Raw genomic sequence first — 15,503 nt, forward strand, 5'->3', positions numbered from 1 at the left:
TTGGTCATAAAATTCATTTTTAATTCATTTTTATATTCTTGTCCAATAAATTTCTTTCTATTTTCCCATTATGAGGTTTATTTCAGTTCTACTGGTTTCCCTATTTCACATCATCTTCTCTATATATAACATAAATTTTCCCCATTCTTTTTGATATGTTTCATCACCCTGATGTCAAATTTTTGCTGTCAGCTTGGCTATTTCTGCGTACTCCATAACCTTGTATTGCCACTCTTCTACTGTTGGCAATTGTTGCTGTTTCTACACCTGGGCCTGCAATAGCCTCGCCGCTGTTGTTGCGTATAAAAACAGTTTCTGGTCATTCTTATCAATATGGCTTGGGGAGAATGTCAGCGTACCAGAAGGACTGGCGGAGACAATTAAGAACATCAGAAAAGCCCAGTTCTTGAACAGGACAATGGCCCATCATAGTCCAGCATCCTGTTCTCACAGTGGCCAAAATGCCCCTAAGAACTAGGGAACGAGATAGACTGTGCCTGGATATGGAGGCTCCGTAAGAATATCAGAAGGGCTTGGCTGCCGGAACTGGCAACTGAACTTAGCTAACAGTAAGAGGAAGCTAACCCAAAATGGATCCAACGATAAGCAAAATCACCAGCTCTGAAAACACAAACATTATAAAATATAATTACCGGTCGAAATTACACGTCTGGTTAGACCTGCTGAAAGCAATGCAGTCTTTAGACAGGCGTCAGAAACAGCGAAGGCGCCTGCTAATATCAAGGGGCAGGGAGTTCCAGAGATTAGGTCCTGCCACCCTTGCAAGTGTGGAGTGAACTAAATGCACAGCTCTGTTCTGTAGAACAAAGTGGCTGGTCAGGCCTATACTGGGTGTAGATCTCGTTCAATTCCCAGTACAGTGGTACCTCGGGTTACATACGCTTCAGGTTACATACGCTTCAGGTTACAGACTCCGCTAACCCAGAAATAGTACCTCGGATTAAGAACTTTGCTTCAGGATGAGAACAGAAATCGTGCTCCGGAGGTGCAGCGGCAGCAGGAGGCCCCATTAGCTAAAGTGGTGCTTCAGGTTAAGAACAGTTTCAGGTTAAGAACTGAACGAATTAAGTACTTAACCCGAGGTACCACTGCAAAGGATTCAAAGTTATTGCCTTTGCAGGGTCCCTTTCCAAACCCAACCCTGACGCACCCTGAAAGGCCAGAGGGCCGGTTTTTCTCTCTTACCTCCCCTTACTTCTCTCTCCTGATCTCTCTCTGTGTATTTTGTACACAAAGAGGTTTATTGTTCGGCCTCCAAGAAAAAAGCTGAAAACCAGCTCCATTCTCTGCTGGTTTTAAGGACGAAGGCAGGCATGCTGAACTTCAGAAGAAAAAAAGATACACACACACACACACACACACACACACACACATGGCCAGAACTCCAGCATCTCTCCTAGTCCCATCATCCCACTGAGAGGTCCCTGGCCTCTTGTTGCTTAGCAACAGATTCCCCACCTGTCCCCTGCATCCTGTTTTCCACACCTGGCTAAACAGAAGGGAGGCAGACTGATGTTGCCAGGGGCAACTGTCCCAGCCGGGAAGACCATTGGGCCTGTTACTCCGGGGGGGGGGGGGGAGCCAGTGGCTGGGGATCCAGAGGCTGTGAGTTCAGATCCCCACATGTGCTTTTAAGAGAGCGTGACTGAGAGCCGGCATGGGCTAGGACCTGGGAGACTTGGGTTCGAATCCCCACTCAGCCATGAAGCTCTCTGGGTGGCTTTGGGCCTAATTTACCTCACAGGGTTGTTGTGAGGATAAAATGAGGAGGGAGGGGGGAACCTGGAGCTCCTTGGATGAAAAAGTGGTACATGAATGTAAGAAATCATATTATAATAATAATGCAGGGTGCAAGACTTGTCGTGCTTCACAGTTCCTGCCCCGGGATTATTGGGAAGTGTAATCTCTGAAGGCTCAGGTGGGAGGAAGTTTCTAGTCCCTAGTGTGAACATGTGCCTGGGGGGCGGGTGGCAAGGCAGCGTAAAACCTGCTCCTTCCCACAAACAGGCAGCTGCAGCTGCCAATGTGTATTTTTCTTTCAACTGTTGGTAATAACATTGCAAGATAATTACGCCTTTCAAATTATGCCTTTCGCCCAAAGAATAAACGCCCTTTCTGCTTTGAAATCGGCGGAGCAGAGGAGAAGCTGAGAACCAGCTGTAAGTTAGCTGTGGGGGGGGGTTTATTTTTTTGGAGGGGGAGGGACCTATGGCCCTCCAAATGTTGCTCAGAAAGGAATGCGGCCCTCGATTGCAGCATGTAGTTCTTCTCCATTCGTGGCACCTCGATGCATAGCTGTCAATTTACAGATTTGAAAGTAAGGGGCCAGCAGCCTTGAAAATAAGGGACCAGCAGCCAAAATAAGGGGCCTGCAGCCTCACCTGTTCCAGGCACTCCAGTCTTCCTGTCCTCCTGCAGTCTGGTCAAACTCATGCTGGGTAGCTTCGAGAACACTGTCCAACCAACTTTGTAACCAGAGGTTCAACTGAATAGAATCTGAATCACATGCACCACAAGGCCTATGCAGCCTCAACTTAAGATGGCTCCCCGGCCTGGCTTTGCACTGCAAAGTTTGCAGCAGCACGTGCAACAAAATGGCATCCAGCATTCAAAAACCTCCTCAGCTTGCATTAACTAGCCACACACAAGGCATGCAAGCTCCACCCCCCCAGTCGTTCTTAGACTTCTTATTGGGTGAGCAACACAGCCAAGCAACACAGTTGGAGCCTCCCTCCTCCCTGGCCGGCAGGGAGGGAGGGAGGGAGAGGAGCTGCTTCCTTTGAAATTTAAGGGACATCATTTAAGGGACATCCATCAATAAGGGACCGCAGCGGGACACGGCGCTAGAATAAAGGACTGTCCCTTCAAATAAGGGACACTTGACAGCTATGCCTCGATGGCAAACGGAATTTATCGTGACTCAACCCTCACGGATGACAAAGTAGCACACCACAAAAAGGAAAAAAAAACAGCTTATGTTTAAGACACGACAGAAGTTTTCTTTGTAGTCTGCACCACTGGGTGAAACCACCCGCTATTTCCTCTTTCTGCCTGCCTCTCTCTTGCTTTCATTCCAAGGAAACTGAACCCTCCCTGCATTAAAGGCGCAGGAGGCCTCCTAAAATTAAAAGCTGGCCACCTTCAGGCAGAACATTGATAAGGCCAAGAGAATCCTAATTTAGGCTCAAGCAAGAGTTGTTAATGGGACGCAGGTGGTGCTGTGGGTTAAACGACAGAGCCTAGGACTTGCCGATCCGAAGGTCGGCGGTTCGAATCCCCACAACGGGGTGAGCTCCCTTTGCTCGGTCCCTGCTCCTGCCAACCTAGCAGTATGAAAGCACGTCAAAGTGCAAATAGATAAATAGGTACCGCTCCGGCGTACCTATTTACCGTTCGCCAGAAGCGGCTTAGTCATGCTGGCCACATGATCCGGAAGCTGTACGCCGGCTCCCTCGGCCAATAAAGCGAGATGAGCACTGCAACCCCAGAGTCATCCATGACTGGACCTAACCGTCAGGGGTCCCTTTACCTTTACCTATCTTTCCATAGTTATTTCTTTCTTTCCCCTTTTCTCTCCCTTTCTCTTTTTTCCTGGTCTCTCCATTTCTTGCCTTGTCTTCTTTCTGAATTTCTTCTTTTTTTAGACCAAGTAGCTGTCTTAGTATATTGTAAAAAATATGCTTTCTGATGGGTATGTATTTTTGAAGATCTATGAATAAGCCCCAGTAAATAAAGTTAATTTAAAAGCGGGAAAAGGGGAAAAAGAAAAGAAAAAGAGTTGTTCACAACCCGAGGAGAAGATGGCTGGATGCCAGCAGTCTCTCAGGACATATCCTGGCAACGAGATCATGTTCCTGCTTTTACCAGCTTCAATCTCTGGGGACCCCCCATGAAACTGCATAAGAGGGAGATGCTATACCACACCCAATTCCCGGCTTCACCGCTCAAGCTTGCCGTCCACATTCTCATCCGGTGAGTTGCTTTTAGCTCCTTTTAAACGGCTATGCATCCTTAATTTCACATCCATCTGTACTTATCAACTGGCTTGCTTTTCCTCTCTGTGATGCTTTCTAGATCGTTTCCGCCGCCGCCTCAGCCTTCCCCAAACTCCTTCCCCCAGCGGCTCTTTTAGTTATGCTAGCTCAAACGGAGCCTCCTTGTGCAAGGGCAGTCTATCACAGAATGCCTGCTTCTGGGGGATGAACAGCAGGGAAGGAGGGCTGCTGCCTTCAGGCCTCGCTTTAGGGGCTTCCGGGATGTCCTCTGTTGGAAACAGGATGCTGGGCTAATCCTTGAAAGGCAATATAGCAGTAACTCGCAACCAAGACTTGATTGGAGCCAGGCACTATACTGGCCAGGCAGTAGGCAAATCTAGGGGATCACGGCCGGTTCGGTTGCGCTGGCTTCAGCACGGTTTTCTCCAAAACAAGTCATGCTAGATGGATCTCATATTTGATAGAGTTACAAGCTTGGTGGATCAGGGGAATGCTGTGGACATTATCGTATCTTGATTTTAGTACGGCTTTTGACAAAGCCCCCCCATGATAATCTTGTGGAAAAGCTGGTCAGATGTGGGCTGGACATGGTAACTGTTAGGTGGATTTGCAGCTGGTTGGCTGAGCGAACCCAAAGAGTGCTCACTAACGGTAACCCATCACCCTGGGAAACCTAGGTTTGATTTAGGTTTCATGAGGCCCTCGGCTACTGAAGGTAATGGGGCCCTTTATATGTCCAGCTGTCCTTTGTCAACAACAAATTGTCGCTGTTTTTTGTGTTGGATATATGCTATACGGTAATTTATGGACCTAATAGGTATCTAAAGCCATTTGCGCATAACAAAATATGTATTTTATCAAAGTAATTGATATAGAAATGAGCAAACCAGTGATATTTTAGGGAGCAGGCTAGCAGGCAGGGCCCATTACTTACATCACAGGAGCCCACACAACACATAACACAGTTGCTGAATGTAGGTTTTATTTTATATCTTATATTTTGGAAATGTACATCCAGGGTTTTTTCCATTTAATTTTTTTGGGGGGGCGCCCAGGAGAGTGGGGCCCTAAGCTATAGCCTGTTTAGCTTATACGTAAATCCGGCACTGCCCCCAGCCAACCAGCCCTCTTTTCCCAGCCGGAACTGGAGATGGCAGGGATCAAACTGGGAGCCTTCTGCGCTCAAAGCAGGTCCTCTGCCAGGGAATCACAGCCTTCTCCCCTTATTTCTGGCTGGGAGCAAGCCCTTTCTGGAAGAAGAGGAGGCTTTTTCTCTCCAGATGTCCACGCAGATTCCAGATGTGCAAGACACATGAGCTGCTCAGAGGTCTCACACCCACACAACCCTGCATGTTAAAATGTTGAGCTCTGGATTTTGCCCGTGGCTATCAGAAGCTGGCAAACCCCCAGCCTGCAATCGCTAGGCCAGCCAACGCCTTTTCCACGTTACAACATCTCTTTGTGAGTCAGAGTCCAGCTAAATCAATCCAGATCCTTCATTCGCCTTCGGGTTTGGGGAGATGGACTCCAGAAGGAAACTGGGCTCCTGTTTCTTGACCTTTTGGAAAGAGCTCACTAACTCGTCTGGGGCCGCTTGGCGTAACAGTCCTAGATTCCAGAGGCCGCTGTTGCCAAATTTCCTCTCTGCCTCCTGTGCCTCTGAAGAGCAGAATGAACATGTGAACAGGCACAGAGCCTGACACAGAGATAATCATCATCATCATCATCATCTTTATTATTTATACCCCGCCCATCTGGCTGAGTTTCCCCAGCCACTCTGGGCGGCTCCCAATCAAGTGTTAAAAACAGTACAGCGTTAAATATTAAAAACTTCCCTGAACAGGGCTGCCTTCAGATGCCTTTTAAAGATAGGATATCTGCTTATTTCCTTCACATCTGAAGGGAGGGTGTTCCACAGGGTGGGCGCCACTACCGAGAAGGCCCTCTGCCTGGTTCCGTGTAGCTTTGCTTCTCACAATGAGGGAACTGCCAGAAGGCCCTTGGCGCTGGATCTCAGCATCTGGGCTGAACGATGGGGGTGGAGACGCTCCTTCAGGTATACTGGGCCGAGGCCGTTTAGGGCTTTAAAGGTCAACACCAGCACTTTGAATTGTGCTCGGAAACGTATTGGGAGCCAATGTAGGTCTTTCAAGACCGGTGTTATGTGGTCTCGGCTGCTGCCCCCAGTCACCAGTCTAGCTGCCGCATTCTGGATTAGTTGTAGTTTCCGGGTCACCTTCAAAGGTAGCACCACGTAGAGCGCATTGCAGTAGTCCAAGCGGGAGATAACTAGAGCATGCACCACTCTGGCGAGACAGTCCGCGGGCAGATAAAGTAATGGGGGGGTGAGAAGTGTCTGCAGGTGACATTTCTGGACTGTTGCTAAAAGGCACGGTCAGGGGAGGAGTGGGCAGCGATCCTTGCAAGCAGGGGTTAAGTACTTAATTTGTTCCAGAGGTCCGTACTTAACCTGAAACTGTTCTTAACCTGAAGCACCACTTTAGCTAATGGGGCCTCCTGCTGCCGCCACACCGCCGGAGCCCGATTTCTGTTCTTATCCTGAAGCAAAGTTCTTAACCTGAAGCACTATTTCTGGGTTAGCAGAGTCTGTAACCTGAAGTGTATGTAACCTGAAGCGTATGTAACCCAAGGTACCACTGTTCTATACATTCGTTCCAGATATTGCTGTGTTTATCCAAGCAGTCTACATCTGTAAGCAGTCTGTTCATAGGTTGCAAATGTTATTATGATCGATCCACTGATTAAAGGATATATATTGTCTTCTAGTTCATCAATATCAGCCTCTTGGCTACCATGAGAGCGCGTAAAATCCTTTTTTGTTGTCCAGTTAACTTCCATAGGGTACGCATATACCTTCTCCGACATGTTTTTAAGCTTCAAATACAGCTGTATCACCCACAGGCCTGTCAGCTTGGCGATGAGTGATGCCGTACGGGGTGCAAATCCCAGTAACTCTTACAACAAGGGTCTCCATAATACCTTTCAGCCCCTCCCTTGGTAGTGAGGCAGCGAGGGAAGTTCCTATTCTTTTCTTCCCTCAAAAAGTCTCTAGAAATCTAAAGGACGAAGTTTCCTCTTTCACTTCCACTTCCTCTTTCAGATCTTCAGGCTTCTTAGGGAACTCAAGATTAATTCAGCTGAGTCCTACTTTTGGAAACTGTGAGGGGTGCATTCTGTGGGTACTTTCTCTCTTCCTGTCTCACGGTATGTTCGACCCTCCAAGTGTCCCTACCGTATTTTTCACTCTATAGGACACACTTTTTCCCCTTCAAAAATGAAGGGGAAATGTGTGTGCGTCCTATGGAGCGAAGACGCCATAGCCCCGCGACCCTCTCCCGGCTGGAGAGGTGACGCGCAGCTATGGCAGGAGCCTCTCCACTGCACCTTTCCGCTGCTCCCTGACCTGCTCTTTGGGGCTGGTGGTGGGCTTCCCCCCGCCAGCCCCAAGGAGCAGGTCAAAAGGAACCTGAAGCCTGGAGAGCGAGAGGGGTCAGTGCACACCAACCCCTCTCGCTCTCCAGGCTTCCAAGGTAGCCACCTGAACGCACCTTAAACGGCACCTTGTTTTAGAGCGGGAAAACAAGAGGGGGAAAATTCTCCCCCTCTCTGTGCAGCGCCTCCTGCCGCTTCGCTGAAGGGGCGCTGGGTAGAGAGGGGGAGAATTTTTTTTTTCTTGTTCTCCCCCCTCTAAAACAAAGTGCGTCCTATTGTCCGGTGCGTCCTATGGTGCGAAAAATACGGTATTTCCCAGGGTCCACAGTCCCCGAATTACAGAAGCCGCCCCGGTTTCTGATCCGATCTCAGAATGTCTCACTTTTCCTTAGGACGTCCCTATTTTCATCGGAGAAATGTAGGAGGGTATGGAGTTATGCGAGCCAAGGAGATAGGTACCGTATTTTTTGCTCTATAAGACTCACTTTTTCCCTCCTAAAAAGTAAGGGGAAATGTGTGTGCATCTTATGGAGCGAATGCAGGCTGCGCAGCTATCCCAGAAGCCAGAACAGCAAGAGGGATTGCTGCTTTCACTGCACAGCGATCCCTCTTGCTGTTCTGGCTTCTGAGATTCAGAATATTTTTTTTCTTGTTTTCCTCCTCCAAAAACTAGGTGCGTCTGGTGCGTCTTATAGAGCGAAAAATATGGTAACTATACAACCTTTAGAAGACATCTGAAGGCAGCTCTGTACAGGGAAGTTGTTTTTTTTTTAAGTTTGATGTTTTATTATTTTTTTATATACGTTGGAAGCTGCCCACAGTGGTTGGCGCAACCCAGACAGATAGGCAGGGTATAAACAACAACAGCAGCAACAACAACAGAATAGGACATCCTATTTTCATTGGAGAAATGTTGGGAGGGGGAAGTAGTGACCAGAATTGGTGGCACTCACATCACTCTTTCCAGAATCCAAATGTGCACCGTCACTAGATAGATAGATAGATAGATAGATAGATAATTTATTACGGTCGGAGACCAACTTATAAAACACACTTGGGGCTACAAGCCACAGAAGGAAAACACTGTCACTAATCAAAATATCTACATGGACTCCAGCTTACTTTCCAAGTTTGTGGGAGATAACAGATATTTCTATTTGTTATTCTTTGAATAAAGTAATAATTAAAAATTAAAATAGGCCCCAAAAGGTTGGCACCCCCTGCCTTAAAAGGCGCAGGAACACCACACACACACACACACACACACACACACACACACACCCCGAGTCTGGATGCTGACAACCTTAATCTTTAGCACACCATTCTCGGATCTATTTGCTAGCATGAGCTCATGCGGACGGTTGCATCACCTTGAACAGGAACCCAGCCCCACCTTGGTCACAGCTAACTGGATTTGAATTCAAGCTGCCTGATTCACAGGTGGGTTCGGCCCTCTGGTGGCTTCAATGCCTGGTTAACCACAAAGCAGCCGTTTCAAAATTGTGTTTGTTTTAGAGTTTATGTGATTCGTTGTTCCTCTTGGCTGATGAAGCGAAGGCTTGGCAGCGGAGATCGATGCCAGGGAGGCCATGGGAACAGGTGGGAAACTTTGCCAGCTGATGCACCGAGCATCATGTGCCGATGCTTAGAGCTGTAGAATCTGTGGCCCACCAAACCGGCAGGTGGGGTGTAGTTTAGGGACAAAGCACCCCAGCAAATATTTCACAAGCATCTGCTTATGAAGAACATACTGGCCTCGGCCCAGTATACCTGAAGGAGCGTCTCCACCCCCATCATTCTGCCCGGACACTGAGGTCCAGCGCCGAGGGCCTTCCGATGGCTCCCTTGCTGTGAGAAGCCAAGTTACAGGGAACCACGCAGAGGGCCTTCTCGGTAGTGGCGCCTGCCCTGTGGAACGCCCTCCCACCAGATGTCAAAGAGGAAAACAACTACCAGACTTTTAGAAGGCATAGGAAGGCAGCCCTGTTTAGGGAAGCTTTTAATGTTTAATAGGTTATTGTATTTTAATATTGTGTGGGAAGCCGCCCAGAGTGGCTGGGGAAATCCAGCCAAATGGGCGGGGTATAAATAATAAATTTTTATTATTATTATTATTATTATTATTATTACAGTATTACCTCGGGTTAAGTTGAGTATGATCAGCACTGACTCAGATGTTTCAGCATCCCTTCCCCATCGGTTTTATTTCCCCCAAACATGTTCATTCATTTATTTGTAATTTCCGTAAACACTGGGGTTCCCTCGGGGTCCGCTGCTCTCTCCCTCATGCGTGTGGGTGGCTCCCAAAAGCGGCAACATCCACAGTTTTGAGGTGATTAGCGAAGGAAATCTGCCCTTTGGATCCGCCGAGATTTCCAGAAGCTATTAGTTAATTTGTTGTAAAGGTTAATGAATGGAGGAAACTGCCGGAGAGGGGAGAGGCTAATCCATAGAGGGAGAGGTGAATGCATATATATATATCCACTACAATAAATGCTTCAGGGGAAAGTGCTTCTGTTCAGGCTGCCAGCCACACCCTTTCCAAACAACTCCATTCTGCTACAGCCAGCCCCAACATTCTGCAGCCATTGGGCATGCTCAGCCCTTATTTGGCTCTGCTCGGTTCCTTTCTCTCTCCCTCCAAGCTTGCTGATATATCCGCCTCATTACTGAGGGATGCCATTCTGGCTGCGTAAGGATCCGGGTTCAGGCTTGGGGATCCTATTTCAGCCTAAGGGCCACCTTCCCTTTTGAGCAACCTCCCAGGGGCCACATGCCAATGGTGGGTGGGTGTCAAAAGTGGGCAGAGTGATGGGTGTAAATTTTCGCTTTGGGCAGTAAGCTAGTTTCTACGCTCATTCACAAATCCCTCTCCCTATTCTCCATCCAGGGAAGCCAGTGGTGTTATCAGAGTTCAAGGATATGGCCCAAGAGCCACATTCCCTTCTGGGAAACATTTTGGGGGCCACAGGCCAGTGGTGGGCGGGGCAACAAATGTCACAAGGGCGAGCTAGCAATAAATCACACAGAGTAAGTGAAGGTAACTCTTTATTCGAGGAAACCGGATCTGCTAAAGAGTACCAGGCCTAGTAAGCACAGCAATTCTTCTTTGGTAGGCAGTTGCAGAGACTGAAGGCCCCCTCCTTCCCACAGCTGCCCTAAGCCTCCTCCTTTTTCAGGTTTCCCCCAAGCAACCTGAGACTGTGCCTGCGCAAAGCTAACTTCTTCTCCACCCTTTTCATGCCTCTTCTGGTTCTGGGAGACCAGAGGAGAGGAGAGTTTGTTGCAGCAGGAGACTAGCCTGACTCATCTCTGCCTCTTGGCCTTCCTTCTCCAGTGTCACAGGCGGTTTACAGGCGGTCAAAGTCCTGGTGGAGGACGGCAGGACCAGGGGCAAGGCGGCAGGGTGGGAGCAGGAATGAGAGTCCAGAAGCCAGCAGTCAGGAAGCCAAGGGTCAGAGAGCTGGGAGTCAAGAAGCCAAGGGTCTGAGGGTCAGGAAGCAAGGACTCAAGGAGCCAAACGTAGCAAGGCAGGGAACGTGTTGCTGTGGCCGAGAGCCAAAGGGAAATGCTGACCTTATATCCCTTCCCGGCTCTTGCCACCAGGTGCTGTGAGTTACCAATCGGCCTCACCTGTGCGGCCGCGCCTTGCCTCTTCAGAACAAACTTAGGAAAGCCCCAGTCCTGCACGCACTCCTGACATCCAGTTTCTGCTTCTGCCTATGCTTCTGGACTGCTATCTGCCACAAATTCTTCCTGCTCACTAAACCCTGTTACCTCTTCAGCTTCCGATACCTCCTGCTCCCAGTCTTCACCCTCTGCTCCCTCTGACCACTTGCATTGTCATCCCACCAGCCTTCTCCAGGCTCTGAATCTCCATCCCTTGGGGGTCCTCCAGTCGATGCCTCCCACCATTCCTCTGCGTCCAACAAAATGTAAAAATTTGCCACTGTACAGTCGGCTAACTTCCACACACACACAAACGCTCACATGTCCCTCTCTGTTCTGCATCCATACAAGCAAAAGGCATGGGCAGAGTTTAAGGGCACATTCCCAGCAGGCAAAAATACTCAAGGTGCGAAACATAAGGGCCCAATGAGGGGCGTGGTCTTGGGAGAGTCTTGTGGGCCAGATAGAGAGGCCTGGCGGGTCACATGTGACCCATGGGCCACAGGTTTCCCACCCCTAGCATATACAACAGAGTACATCATGTGATTGGAAGGGATGCTGGCGGCGCTTTGGGTTAAACCACAGAGCCTAGGGCTTGCCGATCAGAAGGCCGGCAGTTCGAATCCCCACAATGGGGTGAGCTCCCGTGGCTCGGTCCCTGCTCCTGCCAACCTAGCAGTTCGAAAGCACACCACTACAAGTAGATAAATAGGTACAGCTCTAGCGGGAAGGTAAACAGCGTTTCCGTTCTCTGCTCTGGTTCGCCAGAAGCGGCTTAGTCATGCTGGCCACATGACCTGGAAGCTTTACGCCGGCTCCCTCGGCCAATAAAGCGAGATGAGTGCCACAACCCCAGAGTCGGCCACGACTGGACCTAACGGTTAGGGGTCCCTTTACCTTTACCTTTACATCATATGATCAGGGCTGCCTCGCCTGCCAACTCGAATGCTACGAGCTGCAGATCTAAAGTGCTGGGAGTGGGAAGCGTCGAGAACACGCTGGTGCTGGGTGTGTTCGCCCAGGGCTGGCCAGCCGTTCCCAGGGAAATCCCTACTTGTGCTAATGGAGCTCTTATCAGCTTGTTTCCACCCTCCTTAATTGCAGAGTTGTTCGCTGCTGCTTCTAATGTGCGCTTGCTTGCAAGATCTCTTTTTATGTATAATTTCTGCTTTGCAGGATAGCTTCCCAAGCTTGCACCCAGGGCGAATGCTGTATAATCAAAGGCTTTATGGCCTGAGCTGCCCCACAGGTTGAAATCAAGAAACCAAGGGCCCTTCTCCCGTTCCTGGCTTGGCCTCCAACATTTCTCTGGTAAAAATAGGGATGTTGTAAGGAAAAGCAGGGATGTGGATGGTGCTGTGGGTTAAACCACAGCGCCTAGGACTTGCCGATCAGAAGGTCGGCAGTTCAAATCCCCGCGACGGGGTGGGCTCCCGTTGCTCGGTCCCTGCTTCTGTCAACCTAGCAGTTCAAAAGCACCTCAAAGTGCAAGTAGATAAATAGGTACCAGTCCGGCGGGAAGGTAAACGGCGTTTCTGTGCGCTGCTCTGGTTCGCCAGAAGCGGCTTAGCCATGCTGGCCACATGACCCGGAAGCTGTACGCCGGCTCCCTCGGCCAATAAAGCGAGATGAACGCTGCAACCCCAGAGTCGGCCACAACTGGACCTAACGGTCAGGGGTCCCTTTACCTTTACGGGGGGAAAGGACATTGGGAGATCAAATTAGAAACAGGGATAGCTTCTGTAAATCCAGGACCATCCCTGGAAAATAGGGACACTTGGAGGGTCTGGATCAGGCTCTTTGTATGTTCTTAACTGTGTGCTCCTTCAGGAGGAAGGGCAGGATATAAATTTAATGGACAAATCCCGCCATACAGTTCACTTCCCCGTTTTCTCCTTTTCAGACCCTGCCTGGCCGATGGACATGGAGACGCCCCTGGAGAAAGCCCTGGCGACGCTTGTGTACACCTTCCACAAATATTCAGGGAAAGAAGGGGATAAGTTCACTCTCAGCAAGGGAGAGCTGAAGGAGCTGGTGAAGAAGGAGTTGGCACTTGGGGAGGTCAGTGCCCCAGCGGATCGGGTGAGGGGGGGGATAGTGGCCCCAAAACACAACGTGAGGTTGGGGAAACCAGCGGTCCACCTTCAGGATGAGCATCTTCCATCAGGACCACGGCTGAGTGGCAGAGCATCTGCCTTGCATGCAGAAGGTCCTGGGTTCGAGTCCTGGCATCTCCTGGTAGGACTGGGAAAGACTCCCAGTTTGAAACCCTGGAGAGCCGCGGACAGTCAGTGGCGAGGGGCTGACCTTGATACACATCCTTGATACACACAGGAGGTGCAGCAAGTCAAAATGTGGGGCTTGCGCATGGGATAAACAGTGGGGAGTTTGGAGTTTGGATAAATTTTTCCTTCCTTTCCCCATCTTTCCCTTATTCACTTTATGCCTTAGTTTCCTTCCAAGTGACTGACTTTCCTTTTTAAAAAAAGTTTAAACTTTATTTAACATAATTATTACAAAACACAGGCAAAATACATACAAATACAATGGTACCTCGGGTTACATACGCTTCAGGTTACATACGCTTCAGGTTACATACGCTTCAGGTTACAGACTCTGTTAACCCAGAAATAGTACCTCGGGTTAAGAACTTTGCTTCAGGATAAGAACAGAAATTGTGCTCCAGCGGCGCAGCAGCAGCAGGAGGCCCCATTGGCTAAAGTGGTGCTTCACGTTAGGAACAGTTTCAGGTTAAGAACGGACCTCCGGGACAAAGTAAGTACTTAACCCGAGGTACCACTGTACGTACATATATTTTTCACATAAGCACACATATATAAAAAAAGAACAAAAAAGAAAAAAGGAAGAAAAGAAAAAAGAAAAAATAAGAAAAATTGGAAGAATTTCTTCCAAATTTCTTCTACAAATATCTCAATAATCCTTCCTTTCTTCTTTCAGGGCAATATCCCATCTCAGTCTTAAAGTAAACCCATTAAAATGAATGAGCATGATGTAATATAGTTCAGTAAATGGCAATGGATCTAACTCTGAGTACAGCTTAGGCCCTATTCACGCCATATATTTAAAGCACTATGATGCCTCTTTAAACAGTCATGGCTTCCCCCAAATAATTCTGGGAGCTGCGGTTTGTTAAAGGCACCAAGAGTTGTTAGGAAGCCCCAATTCCCCTACAACTTCCAAAGTGGTTTAACAACCAATCCTGCTTCCCAGGAACTCTTGGAAGTGTCACTCTGTAGCGGGAAATAGCCGGCGTCTCATAACAACTCTCAGCACCCTTAACAAACTACAGCTCACATAATTCTTTGCAGGAAGTCATGATAATTTAAAGTATTAAAGGTAAAGGGACCCCTGACCATTAGGTCCAGTCGCAGACGACTCTGGGGTTGCGGCGCTCATCTCACTTTACTGGCCAAGGGAGCCGGCGTACAGCTTCCGGGTCATGTGGCCAGCATGTCTATGCCACTTCTGCAGAACCAGAGCAGCGCACGGAAACTCCGTTTACCTTCCCGCCAGAGCAGTACCTATTTATCTACTTGCACTTTGACGTGCTTTTGAACTGCTAGGTTGGCAGGAGCAGGGACCGAGCAATGGGAGCTCACCCCGTCGCGGGGATTCGAACCACCGACCTTCTGATCGGCAAGTCCTAGGCTCTGCGGTTTAACCCACAGCGCCACCCACATCCCATTTAAAGTATTGGAGAGCTTTAAATGTATCACGTGAATACGGCCTTGGTTGGATGCAACCCGTAAGTTTTGAAAGAGAGTTAAATTTGTGAGGGGGGTTCAGTGCCCCCCATAATCAGATATGTACCCCAATCTCTCCCCTCTCTCTTTCCTGTGCCCCCCTTTCCCTCGCAGAAGATGAAGGCAGGCGGAATTGACAAGCTGATGGGGACCCTGGACAAGAACAAGGATGATGAGATTGACTTCAAGGAGTACACGGGCTTCTTGACGGCCCTCTGCATGACCTACAACGATTTCTTCCAGCAGGATTCCAAATAAGGGAGAGGGTGGGGTAAATCTCCAGCAGTCGGTGCCCTGCGTCACCCAGAGCCCATGTGGCAACTTTAAATAAAGGTCTCGACCTCCAGAAACTGGTTCAACCATTTAGTCCTGAGTGTTGATTGTTCGTAGCCACATGGAACATGGATCCCTTGGAGAAGTCCGGAGGCTACAACTTGTGGCCCTCCAGATGTAGTTGGACTCCAACTCCCATCACCCCTGACCATTGATGATGCCAGCTTGGTGGCGCTGTGGACACCGGTGGCACTGTGGATTAAACCACAGAGCCTAGGGCTTGCCGATCAGAAGGTCGGCGGTTTGAATCCCCGCGACGGGCTGAGCT

At 49.1% G+C, this 15,503-nt stretch overlaps 1 protein-coding gene across 6 annotated transcripts; it reads left to right on the forward strand.

Moving 5' to 3' along the window:
- The first annotated feature begins 1,482 nt into the window (after positions 1–1,482).
- Positions 1,483–15,252, forward strand: S100A5 (S100 calcium binding protein A5). Of its 6 annotated transcripts, none has more exons than XM_083416881.1 (3): positions 1,483–1,626; positions 13,042–13,199; positions 15,017–15,252. In XM_083416881.1, the coding sequence occupies exons 2-3, from the start codon at positions 13,056–13,058 to the stop codon at positions 15,158–15,160; spliced, it is 288 nt and encodes a 95-aa protein (XP_083273007.1). In that variant the 5' UTR covers positions 1,483–1,626; positions 13,042–13,055; the 3' UTR covers positions 15,161–15,252. The 6 variants fall into 6 exon arrangements, with proteins under 6 accessions (XP_083273007.1, XP_083273006.1, XP_083273008.1 ...); XM_083416880.1 differs by lacking the exon at positions 1,483–1,626 and adding an exon at positions 3,889–3,993; XM_083416882.1 differs by lacking the exon at positions 1,483–1,626 and adding an exon at positions 8,791–8,909.
- Positions 15,253–15,503: the final 251 nt, after the last annotated feature.

This window comes from Podarcis tiliguerta (assembly GCF_965153285.1).
Source record: "Podarcis tiliguerta genome assembly, chromosome: 16".
In the NCBI taxonomy this organism is placed as follows: domain Eukaryota; kingdom Metazoa; phylum Chordata; class Lepidosauria; order Squamata; family Lacertidae; genus Podarcis; species Podarcis tiliguerta.